Source organism: Ranitomeya imitator, chromosome 1, assembly GCF_032444005.1.
Source record: "Ranitomeya imitator isolate aRanImi1 chromosome 1, aRanImi1.pri, whole genome shotgun sequence".
In the NCBI taxonomy this organism is placed as follows: Eukaryota; Metazoa; Chordata; class Amphibia; order Anura; family Dendrobatidae; genus Ranitomeya; species Ranitomeya imitator.
Genome location: NC_091282.1, coordinates 1,136,786,137 through 1,136,800,869, shown reverse-complemented (window position 1 = coordinate 1,136,800,869; position 14,733 = coordinate 1,136,786,137). Strand labels below are relative to the sequence as shown.

Genomic DNA, 14,733 nt, shown 5'->3' with positions numbered 1-14,733 from the left:
TCTTGCCTTTACCAAGTCAGTCTATTCCAAGAAGGAATGGCTTAGTAGGGAGAATCTCTTAACAGACTGACAGCCTCTGTTAAAAGAGGTTTTCCAGAATGGAAAAATTAATTTCGCTGTCTTCTTCGCACCTATGATAAGATTCTCTCTTGTGAGAATATCAGAACGCAGTAAGATGACTCTCGAATCAAACTCTGACAGAGTTTGACCACACTGTCTTAGCATAATTGGGCTGATTATCTCACATGAGAGAATATACCCCAGTGTGAGTGAGCCCTGAAACTGTTTAAAGCACCACTCCAGTGATTTTTTTCCCCCCTTTGTTAGAGATCACGTGCATAAGTGTTATGAACGTTGTAATATACTCATCGGTCTCTGTCTTCTCTCAGTTTCCGGTTGGATGCTAGAGCGGTTGCTGCCTGAAGCAAAGGTGGTCACTTTTTGAGTTTTCTCAATGCAAGTGTAAGAGACTTAGGCCGGGGTCACAGTAGCATATGGCATCCAATGCTCTCGTATTGGATGCCATATGCTAATGACCCTAGGCTCCTGCCATGCTACTGTGGTCTGAGCCTCTCGCACAGCTGCGGAGGAGGCCGAGAAAGTAATTTCTCCATTTCCTCCACTGCCGGCGTCGGAGTATATCGTATCACACTCAGATGATACTTGAGTGATGTGCGCTGTGTCACTCACACCCATAGACTTACATGGGTGTGAGTGAACTGAGACTCGGCCGAGTGTCAGTGACAATTGCAGCATGCTGTGATTGTTCTCACATGCCTATTCAGCATGAGAAAATAATGGCAGATGCGATCTGCTCCATAGATTAACACTGGTCCGAATGCTACTTGATGTTTTCTCACATAGCACTCGTCCGTATTCTATGGTAGTGTAACCCCAGCCTTAGAATGAGGCCAGAGGACCTTGTTCTCAATCTCATAGACTTACATTAAGAGAGTAAACGCCAATCCACACAGTGATCTGGCAGGTGATGAAGGTAGTCACACTGTGCCAGAGTGGACCAGATCACCACTGAAACTGGAAGAGGATGGCAACTGGTAAATATATTGCTAGCTTCAAGACACATACGTGATTTCTAACAAAGGGGTAAATAAGAAAATCACTGGGATGGTACCTTAAATCATACTTCCAGTTAAACAAAGAAAAAGCAACAATTACATTGCATGATTTTTTTTCAGAATTTTAGTATTAGGGATTTTTTTCTGTTAAAGCACGGATCCGCTTAGTCTATGAAGCAAGTTGATCTTAACTAGGCAGCCTTCTGCTCTGTATGCTGGGCTACCATTTTTAGCGGTAGAGACATATAATTTTACAATGTCTGCTTCTACAGAGAAAACAGTAGTCTAGGAATAAGAACTCCAAAAGGTGAATATGTATTCATCACTGTCTGGATTTTTAGACATGGTTTCATCTCACAGGTAAGCAGATTTTTTTTTCCAATATGATGAACAAGATAAGATAGAGATGTGAACTTTTAACCGAGGCAAACAAAGATTTTTCCTATAAGGATATGAATTATAGTAATAATTTATTACATTTGTGATACTTTTAAGTTTATTAAGTTTCAAGTTTGTAAGATTTAAAATAAATCTTTGTCTTCCCATCACTTAAATTAATTTTATCATTAGTAAAAATGAGACCATGGCAAACAATTGGGCAATCAAGTTGCAAATTATTATTTAAAATTTACTGGAGTGAATCTTAAATGTGTCAAGTGTTATTGTTCTTAATGATCGCAGGTAAGCTAAATATTAGAAAGTCTCTGCAGCATGTGTTTGAAATGCATTTTCTGATGCTTAGTCATGAACTTTAATTAAATTGGACATTTTAGTCAGTAAAAAAATTAATTACCGTATATACTCGAGTATAAGCCAAGATTTTCAGCCCATTTTTTTTGGGCTGAAAGTCCCCCTCTCGGCTTATAATCGATTCATATACCGGGAGGTCGGCAGGTGAGGGGGAGCGGGGGCTGTGTAGTCATACTTACCTGCTGCGGCGCGGTCCCTGCAGTCCCTGGCTTCCCCGACGCTGCAGATTCTTCCTGTACTGAGTGGTCACATGGCACCGCTCATTACAGAAATGAATAGGCGGCTCCACCCCTATAGGGGCGGAGCCACATATTCATTGCTGTAAATGATCGGTAACTGTGACCGCTCAATTACAGGAAGAAGCTGCAGCGCCGGGGAAGCCAGGGACTGCAGGGACCGCGCCGCAGCAGGTAAGTATACGGGGAGCGCTGTGCGATATTTACCTGCTCCTCGCTACGGGGCGGCTCCGTCTGCAGCGTCCTCTAGCAGTGACGCTCAGGTTAGAGGGCGCGGTGACGTAGTCAGTGCGCGCCCTCTGCTGAGCATCAGTGCTGGAGACGGAGCCGCACGAGGAGCAGGTAAATATTGAAAGTGCCGGCGTCCTGAGCAAGAGAGGTGAGTATGTGATTTTTTTTTTTATTGCAGCAGCAGCAGCATTATATATGGCACAGCATTATATAAGGAGCATCTATGGGGCCATAACAACGGTGCAGAACATTATATATGGCACAGCTTTCTATGGAGCATCTATGGGGCAATAATGAACGGTGCAGAGCATTTTATATGGCGCAGCTTTATAAGGAGCATCTATGGGGCCATAATCAATAGTGCAGAGCATTATATATGGCACAGCTTTATATGGAGCATCTATGGGGCCAAAATCAACGGTGCAGAGCATTATATATGGGGCACAGCTTTATAAGGAGCTTCTATGGGGCAATAATGAACAGTATGGAGCATCTATTTTTATTTTTTAAATTCACCGGTAGCTGCTGCATTTTCCACCCTAGGCTTATACTCGAGTCAATAAGTTTTCCCAGTTTTTTGTGGCAAAATTAGGGGGGTCGGCTTATACTCGGGTCGGCTTATGCTCGAGTATATACAGTAAACACCAAATAGTGTAAACTTTTCTAAACTCTTAAACAATATAATGAAGACATATTTTTAAATGTATAAGTTCTTCTTTATATGACCTAACTACAGCATTGCAATCCAAATACCATTAGATATTGGTGATATTTGTACATTAATAATGTTATTTGGTATATAAGGGTGTTTTATGCATTTGTTCTACAAAAAAAAGTAACTGGAAGACAAATTTTTTTTTAGGTAGAATGTTTGATTTAAAGAGAAACATTAAACTTTGCACTTTCAAAAGACAAAATTCTGATGGTTTGGTTGGCGTGCTGAACCATGATAATGTTAATGCTTGGTAGTAATCACAAACATTCAAAAGCCGATGCAGGAAAAGCAGCGGCCAATTTTGGTTCATTGTTCTATACAAGCGCCTGTCATACTAGACTGTACTCAGTTTTTCCATTTCTTATTTTTGTGAAATGGAATAATTGTTTTTTAAAACTATAGAAGTAAATTCCCCCAAATTCAGGCATTTAACTTCGACTGTTTACATCACAAAGTGTGCATGGGGAAAACAATTTTTTTTAGCGTATCTGTTTTACTAATCAAATTTTACATCCATACATGACACACGAATATGGTGCTCTGCTGCAGGTACTAGCTTTTTGATTGTGTACATACATAGTACTTTTTATCACGTGACTTTTGGGAAGGGAGTTGAATTTTGTTGAAAAAAAAATTAGAAGAAAGTTTAACATTTAGTCATTTATCTGTGCATGTCTGTATTTGCACACTTGTTTTACTACTCCAATTTTGACAACTACAAGTCACAAATACAATGCAGCTAGCTACCACATTTTGCTTCCTGTAACTGTATCTACATAACTAGCATTTCTTGTTATATCATTTTTGGCAAAGTTTGAATAATTGGAGTTGAAAAGACAGTGAAAAATGAATTACAGTGTTAAACAAAATGTATGGTAATATAAAAAGTGTCAATGGCAATAGAAATGAACGTGGTACTGTAAGAGAAACAAATCCATACCATGGCTAAGAATGTTTAAGCTGTTGGCTGCAGTAAAAACACCACCACCACCTTTGACAACAGTCATCCAGGCAGTACAATTCCAAATCATAGGCCACAACTGGCCTCCTTTGCCGCCGGCAAGTGTATTGGTAGGGAGTAGACATGAGCGAATATCGTCAGCTCCCTACTTATTCTGCTCGCTAATGGAACTTACCGAATAGCTGCAGCGGGAAGCCGGATACCTGGAGTGCTCCCAATAATCAGGTGTCCCGCACCGCGGCTGCATGTGTCGTGGCTGTGTGACAACCACAACACACAGGGTCTCCATGCATGTGTTGTGACTGTCACACATCCGCGACACATGCAGCTGCGGTGCCGGACACCTGATTATCGGGAGCAATCCAGGTATCCGGGTTCCAATTGCAGCTATTTGGTAAACTCTGTTAGCGAGCCGAATAAGGAGGGACCCAACGATATTCTCTCATGTCTAGTAGGGAGAAAGAAGAAGACATTGTGTGCAATTTACAGCACATCACTTGTCTCAGTTGCATTAAATGATGCTGTGTTTAAGGCTATGTGCACACGTAGGAAAAGAGGTGCAGAATTTTCTGCACAAAATCCGCATCTCCTGGCAGAATCCGCAGCCGCGGATTTGCCACGGTTTTTATGCGGATTTTGTGCGGTTTTTATGAGGAATTGATGCAGATTTTGTGCAGATTTTATGCGGTTTTGCACTGCGGAATTTTAACATGGAGGGGTGCAGAAACGCTGCAGATCCGCACAAAAGAAGTGACATGCTCTTCTCCTAAATCCGCAGGAATTCCACACTGATTTTTCCGCACCATCTGCACAGCTTTTTTTTCCCATTGAATAACATTGCACTGTACATCAAAGTGTGGATCTGCAGCGTTTATGCACGGAAAAATCCGCAGCAAATCTGCATCGTGCGCACATAGCCTAACAGTGACACTCTCTGTTTGAGTCAGTGTTCTGCACTGAACAGTCTGAACGATCACAAATAAATAAGAACGATAATATTTGGACCATTTTTTAATTTAAACAAATATGAAAAAGTCTGTCTCTCCCCTGTGTTAGTGACTGGGCTGTTGGTTACTACTGAGTTAGCATCCATTTGTTAGGTCAGTTTGACGTGATGACAGTAATAGTATTAAAAAGTATAAAAATGGTTGGATACAGTCTAAGGAGACCTCAGGGTGTTATACTTATCTTTATGTAAAATGTCTTTCGGACTATAAGATGCACCCCATATTTAGATGGCAGAAAATAGGAAAAACATTTTAAACAATTAAAACTTCCCTGGTGGTGTTTAGTGGAGGGGTCATTATCACTAATTTTAATGTACTAGGGTAGAATAGGGAGGTTATAAATCTATTGTTAGTGTCTCTCTGCAGTGTCTATTATACACACACACAGCTCTGCAACATGTGCACATACACAAACACACACAGCTCTTCTACATGCACTTTTAGACACACAGCCCTGCTACATATGCATATATAGAGACACACAGCTCTGCTACATATGTATTTATAGACACAGAAAGCTCTGCTACAAATGCATGTATAGACACACACAGAATATGGAAGTGGACTGGCAGCAATTAAAATTGCAACTCTGTGCTAGGAATCTACAGTTCTGTATAAAAAGTTTTAATAGGGATTCCACAGAAAATATAAGATGGATATTTCCAAAATGTATTTACTGTGTGAGTGTGACTCTTAGAGCCAAATACTTGAGCATAGAAGTATAAATTAACCTACCGGCTCTCAGTGATTAAATTGGTATGTGTTACAGAGGCTGCATGAACTGAGCAGCTGAAGGGCCTCCTACACAATTAACTTAGGAAATTTTAGGTCCTCTGATCAGTATCATGACCTGAAAGGTCCTTGAATTAATATTGAAATATGACAGAAGGTTATTGAGCTGCTCAGCTCGTGCAGACTCTGTTCAGGTCCTGCTGGCTTGCTCTCCTTCTCTGCACCAATCACATAGATCAGTGTTAGGAGGAGAGAGGGCAGCTCGCTCTGTGATGAGGAAGAAAGCTGCCTCCAGACTATAAGATGTACACAATTTTTAACAAGAGTTTTTCTTGTTAAAAAAATTCTAAAAAACATTAAATTAAAACACTGTTTTTTTCTCAGTTGCCATAAATAACTAAATTAAACTTTGACTTGACATTTTGTTGTTTCATGCAATAGAGAAAGCCTAGCAGCCAGCATGAAAGCAAAAAAAACTAAATTTGTAGTGTAGAAACAATCCAAAGCAAATTGTGACATTTTGGTCTTATACAATTAGATCTTCATCAGAAGTTGGATTGTAATGGTAGAGAATTGAAAATATTGTAAGCACTAGAGTGCTAGTGCTTCCTATCTCTTGTATCTTCTACCATTACAATCCATCTTCCAATGAAAGTCTAATTTTGAAAGTCTAATTTTATAATAAGGCTGAAACATCATGATTTGATTTGGATTGTTACCATAGTAATACTGTAATTTAATAAAATGCACCTTGGTTTCTCTATTGCCTGATCTTGGGGTAGAAACCTACTTGTGCACCTGCTATGTGTTACGGAACCACTCAGCACCCAGAATATGTTGTGCAGTTATATGTATGTATAATAGGTTCCATGTGAAATGCATGTCCCTGATGCATCAGCCCACAGGCTGCGCCCCTGGGCAGAGGGGACACGATATTCCCCTTTTGTCCGCCCCCCACCTTTGTAATTCCCACAGTAAATATTGGCAGGCTTTTGTATGCACCCATGTAATCAAGCAGTTCCAGCCAGCATCCTTCATTCAGACTCCAACCAAAGCAGAGTGGATCTCCTGAAACACGGGGTGGTACTGAAAGAGATACCCCAGCTTGGTAGACCCTGTTACAGCACCTAAAACAACGGAGTGCCATTTACATGACTACTCATCTTATTATTTCATGTCATGGCCATCCAATATTAGCTGGAACCCAGTTTGTATGTACTGAGAGCTATCCCTGTGTGATCCACATAAAAGTAAGGAAACTCAAACAAGACCATTACTAAACATTTCTTTTTAGTGTTGTGCCTAACAGTCACCACCACACAACCAGATCTCTGGAATACACCAATGCATCATCAGTCACAGTTACAGTACTTATATGGGAGAAGGTGAATAATGTGTCCTTCATAGATACATATTCTTCACTTGATAACATGTCATAAAGAAGAAAAAGAGAAAAAAAAATGTTGAAAAGGTATAATATACTGTGCTACTAAGTTAGCATTGAGATGTAAAATTCTACTAAGTTAGTCTTAATTACAAGACAAAATGGCCAAGTACTATGCAAACAGCCCTTTCAAAAAGCAAATATCAAGTTAAAGTAACATTTATCTTATTTGGAATATTTACAGATAGTTGTTTTTATATATATATACAGTATATGTTACTTTTTACATATATTTATAGCAATATTAATAGTGCTACAGCATAATTTACATTTCTTGTGTTAAATTTGGAGTCATCCAATCTCATTCCCATGAATGCAAATGGAAGTAGAGAAGTAAACATTAACGATCTTTTAAAAAATGTAATCATGAACAGAAATCCTTACATGTTGCAGAATATAGTCCACATTATACTTATTCACCTAAATGGAACCATTCATGACATTACAAACCTGCAGATATGGGGTTTAACGCCAGGGTAATAGCATTTTGACACCGTGCTACATCCACACAGAAAGCCCTGCTGCTGGGTGGAAATGAACTTTTATTCCTTGTGGCAGGTTCGCTCTTTCAGTCATGGAGGTGACACCGCCATGGTTTCAGTCACTGCACTGTGTAACTGCGCACCCAGCACTGACTGACAGCAGGCTCAGCATTAGAGCCGGCTGCCACTCAGTTCTGGGGGTGCGATTACAGTTATATCAGAGTAGTGATTAAAAAGTGCCCATGACTGAGCCCTGAATGCTGCCGGTGGGAATAAAGTTAGTTTCCTCAAGGCAATGGAGATCTCAGTGCAGGCACCGCACGGTGTTAGTAGGCTATTAACATGCTGATTAACCCTATATCTGCAGGCTAATAGCGATATTTTACATGGCAGGTTCCCTTTCAGTGTATGTAGTGAGTATGTATATGATATAGTATTATTGCTTGCCAGTAACTATGTATGTTATATTGCACACACCTCAATGGAAGATCCAGATTTAATGTAGGTGTTCTACTTTCAATTACAAATATGAAAATATACATATTTATATTTAGTTATATTTTTATCATATGGATAAAGTGCTCTGCTTCACATCATGTCCTTTTTTTGCCTGAAAATCAACATTAATATTAAAAATGATTGTATTTAAAACAATGGCAAAAACACAATCAAAACCACAACATTACTTGACAACTGAAGAGTAACTTAAAGTTCCCCTGCCCTAATCCAAAATCTGTTTAGAGCTCTTCAACTACGACACATTATGCATAATACTAATCATTGCTGACACAGATCTTTTGTGACTAATGTTCTTTATGACTCCTCTGGCAGTGACTTATCTCCCAGAAAACAAAAGGATCAGCCATTCGAAATTAGAGGAGCCAGATCCTTCTTCCCTCTGAAATTATCTGTCAGAGGAGAGTTGGGAGAACACCATGCAAGTCTCATTTGTCTTTAGGGCCCAATCGTGACTGAAACTATTCACCTTCTAGACAGCTACTACTGCTTGCCAGCTGTTGAAAAGGTCCAACTGCAGCAATACTTTTAATAATAATTGTAAATCGATGATATCCAAATATTACAAACAATAAAACAATGTATATCGTTGTTTTGAAAGAAAAAAAATAAAATAAAAAATGAAAGATGCAATGCACACAAGCCAATTTCAAATATGTTATAAGAAGTGTAACTAAAATTTAAGCTCTTACTTAAAGGGGTTTTCTACTACAAGGTCAACCCCTTTTCATTTCACATATTTAGCCCAGTCAAAATAATAAAATCTTATCCTCACCTCCCGTGCTGGCGCTGTTCCAGCGGTATCGGCACATGCGTTCCCAGGGCTCAAATGAGTCACCATTGACATCACTGTCCCCGCCTTCACCGCTGGAACGTTGCTGGCACGAGAAGCGAGTATAAGCTTTTTTATTTTAATGGGGAATGAAAAAGGGATGCCCAATAAGTGGACAACGCCTTTAAAAATGTTGCCTGCTCCAGTACATCTTTTATTTGTACATTTTTTTATTTGTATTTTTTTAACATTATATCTGCTTTTATAAAACTTCTGCACATAGGTGTAAAAAAACAAGCTCAGCTTTATTTACTCTCTCTAGTTTCGGGGCTGTTTATTTACCACTGTCTTGTTCTGCATTGTTTGGCTGCAGCAGTGGCATCAACCAATTCTTGTTTGGCTGCAGCGGGCATGTCAGCCATCACTGAACTGAACTAAATCAGTAAAGCTGCTGAGCTCAGTGATTGGTTGCAGTGCTGTCAACATGACGCTAACACTAAAGCCAAAAAACAGAGACCAGAAGACACAGCGCTGGACCCAGGAAGGTTAAATGGATTACTTTTTCTACACATAACTGAGCCATCGGGGAGAAGTGGTGTGAAAGGGAACAGCCTCATTCAAGAAAATCTAATTAGTGATAAGTGAACGTGTCCAGATAAGGTGTTATCTGAGCATGCTTGGGTGCTGATGGAGTGAGTTGGGCGTGCTCTAATAATATGTTTTCACCCCTGCATCTACTTGTCTAGCGTGTGTTCAACAGCCACAATACATGCAGGGGTTGCCTAACAAACAAGCAATCCCTGAATGTGTTGCTGCTGTCGATCAGACGCTAGACAAGCAGGCGCAGGGACTAAAACATATTTTTCACGTACACCAAAGTCACTCAGTTAGCTCTTGAACATGCACAGATAACACCTTATCCGACCATGTTTGCTCATCACTAATACTAATCCATATGTTAAACATGGTTCCTTGCAATGTCTTTCGATGATTACTGCTTGACCTCTAATTATGTTAGCATGCAAAGAAAATTGTTGAGCTGCAAATAAAAAATTAATTGACATTAGTTTCCGATAACAAAATGTTTACACTTGGTATTCCTCTTAATTTATTATCTATAAATGTATATTTGCTTCCCATGATAAAGTTATAATCCTTCACTGAAAATAGTGAAAAGTTGTGAAGGTTGTTTGTAGTGAAATGCTGCTACACGTGTCAAGTCCAGATTAAAGGGAACCTGTCACCTCGTTTTTTCAGTATGAGATAAAAATACTGTTAAATAGGGCTTAAGCTGTGCGTTACTATAGTGTATGTAGTGTACCCTGATTCCCCACCTATGCTGCCGAAATAACTTACCAAAGTCGCCGTTTTCGCCTGTCAATCAGGCTGGTCTGGTCAGATGGGCGTGGTGACATCGCTGTTTCTTCCCCCAGATCTTGCATACATTTCCGTTGGTGGCGTAGTGGTTTGCGCATGCCCAACTTCTGAATCCACTGCGCAGGCGAAGAAAAAATGCGCGATCTCGGCTTCAGGAAAATGGCCGCCGCGATCTCCATCTGCGCACACATGGCTTCCCGCGGCCATTTTCCTGAAGCCCCGGGCAGCAGAGGACTCCATATGCGCACGCGCAGCCTCAGGAAGATGGCCGCCCCCACCGATCCCCAGGGAAATAGCGCCGATCGCGCGTTTTTTCTTCACCTGCACAGACCAGCCTGATTGACAGGTGAAAAGGGCGACTTTGGTAAGTTATTTCGGCAGCATAGGTGGGGAATCAGGGTACACAAAATACACTATAGTAATGTACAGCTCAGGCCCTATTTAACAGTATTTTTATCTCATACTGAAAAAACGGGGTGACAGGTTCCCTTTAAGAAACAATTAGGGCACTTTTACCTTGCAAACTGTAAATTCACAAAACAGAAAAAAATATTCTGCTAATTAAAACTAATCATTTTCTATAAATTTTGACATTATGTTATTAGTAGAATAAATTCATTTACAGCCATTTGTTGTTTCTCAAGGGTGGTCGTTGAAGTATTGGAAGGTGAGCGGCACTTATGATGTAATTTCTGCACAAATTTGCTGGAACATGTGTACAATCTGCAAGTATAATTCACCAGATCAATTCACTTGAATAGGTCAAATGCATGCACACCTGCACGCGTCCCATTCAACTCATCCTTCAAGTTAGCCAAATTGAATTTATTCAGTTTTTTTCTAATATTATAAATAAAGCTATAGGCCCAGATTTGTGAAAGCAATTTTGCCAGAATTCTGGCGTACGTTGCTTTGAAAAGTCACTTGAATTTGAACAAAATGATGCAACTTTCGGGAGTTTCTCCCACTTCTACTAAAATGGGCAGAGCTAAGGTGAGATAGGGGCACGGCACAACTTGTGTAATGATGAGCCGTGTCTAGTGATGAGCGAGTGTGCTCGCTACTCGGGATTTCCGAGCATGCTCGAGTGGTCTCTGAGTATCTTGGGCGTGCTCGGAGATTGTGTCCCCTCAGCTGCATGGTTTGTGGCTGTTAGACAACCTGAACACATGCAGGGATTGCCTGTTTGTTGCGGAATCCCCACATGTATTCAGGCTGTCTAGCAGCCGCAAATTATGCAGCTGCAGCGACAAAACGTAATCTACGAGCACACCCAATATACTTGGAGAACATCCGAGCATGCTTGGAAATCTCGAGTAATGAGCACACTCTCTCATCACTAGCAGCGTCATGTCTTATACCATAAATCTTACTCCAGTATTAAACTGGAGTAAGATTTCTACCATGGCGCATAGGGGAGAATGCCGCTAGTCAGCTACTCCTTATTCATTAAAAGAGTGCGCCTCTTAATGAACCAAGAGCGTCTGGCTCCAACATGCCTCCTATCAATACCAATGAGAATATTGCTGGTCTTGATGAACCAGGGCCATTGTCTTGGTTACAAATATGTAAACTGTCGCTGATTTCTTTTATATTTTAGATGCATTTTATGGGACAAAAAAAGACTTGGTTGAAAATGGGATTACACTCTTTTAATAAAAGACCATAATACTAGTCTTGTCTTAACTTGGCTTAACCTCCCCGTCATCATACAGGGGCCAACCTACATGTAACCTATTTTGTAACCTCAGTTTTTCGATCTTTCCTACAAAGAGAAAACACTAATGTAAACAAGTCAGTTAAAATGCCCATTGGTCAACTTTGGGATGATAATTAAAAAAAAAAAGAGAGAGATAGCATTGTGCAAAAATATAAATACACATCTAGCTATAAACATTTTCTTACATGGTGTCACATAATGCTACCTTTTACAAATTTACTGTAAATTACATTTTATATAAAATAAACTTAAATGGCCGTTGACTGAACAGAACTGTAGCGCATTTACACAAGCGTTATTTTAGCAAAGGTTTCAATGTTTCTGACGTACAAATTTCCCTGATCAACTTGTTATATGCCACCACAAAACGATGCTACAGAAATGGAATCATTTCCTTTAGTTGTAAAGAAAAATATGAAAATCGTAATAATTTAACATAAAAACGTAGTTTTAATTACTTCGGTGAAATGTATGGTACACACCTAAAATACGGAATTGGGAAGGGCTTTTCGTACATAAGCACATTGCATTATCATATAAAAGATTAACATTGTAGTTAATAAAATAGGATCCCCGAAAATAAAATAAAAAATTGTCGCAGTAAAATGTGTTCTCTGTTAACTGGCAGCCTTTTCTCGTATACTGCAATTACACCTCAATCCAAAGTGAAAATACTTTTCGGTCAAAAAGAAGCATTTTTTTTTTCTTTTTATTATGTCGGGACTGTTACAGTATCTATTCATAGCTCATCCTAGTTAACAGAGCCCCCTCCCCCCTCTCTTGTTAGATAAGAGGTGCATACTGTACAGGTCAGTTCACAAGTTATTCGTCATACATACTAAAACAATCTGTCTCAGTCTGAGAATGCCATGACATTGTTAGCATACAAAGTGCCCATTCTACTTTGAAAGGACAAGCACTTCCATGTTAAGTTCCCTGTTCAAGTAGGTCGCCCAATATACAAGGTTAAATGTACCAAATAAGAGTGGAAAGACTATCCTAGACATTCTGTCAATTTTACTAACACTGTTGAATGTTTTCTTTGCCTCCTGTGGTTTTGCTTTGTTGGCCTCTGCTGTTGCACTTTTTGATATTGTTGGAAGGGCTGAATCCTTAGTGATGTTTGGAGCATAGTTTGCTACAGCAACTGCATAGGCATTATTTTTCTTAATTACAGATGCCTTCTCTTTTTTCTGAAACAAGAGTAAATGGATTAAAAGCTGTCATTTTTCTATGAATAGAAAATGCCCCCCCAAAAAATTTACATTTAAACAATATCTGTCTGTAGGATCAACCCCTTTAAGCCGTTTACATGGACATGCAGCTCATAGAAAGCTGAATTCTGGAGGAATCCAAATTTTTCTTTCATGCAAAAGAGCTGTTAAGATCTACGGACCAGACAAAGATCTTCACAGGAATGTGCCTCTAGAACTTATTGTAAATGAAAGATGCATTACCAGTATGAGACATGTATTGACTGACATGTTCCTTACAGAATCGCACACAGCTCTACAGTGAGAGTAGAGAGAAACCCACATGTTTCTTAGGCTAGGTTTACACTTGCATTGTATAGTCCGTTCAACAAGTCCGTTAAACGAACTGCACTAACGCAAGTGCTGACTTTGGCACTGCACTAGTGCAGATGGAGCATCTGCTAGCTCCATCTGCGCTAGCAGTGATGGACCCAGAAACGCTGCAGCCCACGTCTCGGGTCCGTCACTCAATGATGGCACATCGCTAGCGCACGCCCATTTTGGGCGTGAGCTAGCGATGCGTCCACCATTGAAAGTAATGGTGGCATTAATGGACTACGTTACACCGCGTTATGCCGTGGTGTAACGTAGTCCGTTAAACGGAGTCACACAACGCAGTGTGAACCCAGCCTTATATGTCAATGAGCTGTTAAAATCTATAGGCTGGACACAGATCGCCATGAGAATCTGCCTCCAGAGTACTGGAGAAGAAGTGCTTTCTTATTAAAACACATTTGCAGTTGTCCTCTGATAAATTTGGCGCCTGATAAATTTGCATGTAAGACAACTGTAAATGTGTTTGTTGTGTTTGTAATGAGACAAGGTTCAGTTCTGCTGTAGGGGGTTAGTTATAATCTGGTACTGTCCATGTGAGGATAACTGCAAATGTGTTTTAATGAAAAAACACTACTTCTCCAGTACCCTGAAGGCAGATTTTCAGGATGATCTGTGTCCAGGCCATAGATCTTAAGATCTAACTTATATATAAGAAAAATGTGAGTTTCTCTGGAATAAGACATTGTATCGCACATCTTAAGGTATCAGGATAGAAGGGTTGATCCTACTGAGAGATTCCCTTTAAGAGTTTTTATATGGGGTATTCACTTTCTTGCCTCTATAAAAAAAATATTTTATTAAATATTACGTAAAAAACAATGGAAGAAAGATATGACTATAGTCAAGATTATATAAATGTACAATATCATAGAGATTTCGACATTAGTACATTCACTCTCCTAAATCACCAGGGATACCTCCTCACTGCTCTAAAACATCATGAATTCATACATTAACCCCTTAACTTCTCCCTTCAAAGCCAACAGAGATTTTTAATTGATCTTTTCACTGACCTCCAGACTAAACTAACTAACATTAAAATAATTGTCCAGTTATTGAGTAAGATAAGCAAACTGCAAAAAAATGTATCAAATGTATCTGTCAACAGGAAATACTGTATTCTTA

General features: G+C 39.7%; 1 protein-coding gene across 2 annotated transcripts in view; it reads right to left on the bottom strand.

Annotated features, from left to right (window-relative positions):
- Nucleotides 1–9,168: 9,168 nt before the first annotated feature.
- The window catches only part of GABRA2 (gamma-aminobutyric acid type A receptor subunit alpha2), a 359,232-nt gene continuing 353,667 nt past the window's right edge, over nt 9,169–14,733 (bottom strand). Inside the window, exon 10 of one of the 2 annotated variants that reach the window (XM_069744514.1) lies at nt 9,169–13,212. In XM_069744514.1, the coding sequence (XP_069600615.1) occupies nt 12,919–13,212 (294 nt within the window). In that variant the 3' untranslated portion in view covers nt 9,169–12,918. The remainder of the gene's footprint in view (nt 13,213–14,733) is intronic. The other variant, XM_069744513.1, reaches the window with a different exon arrangement.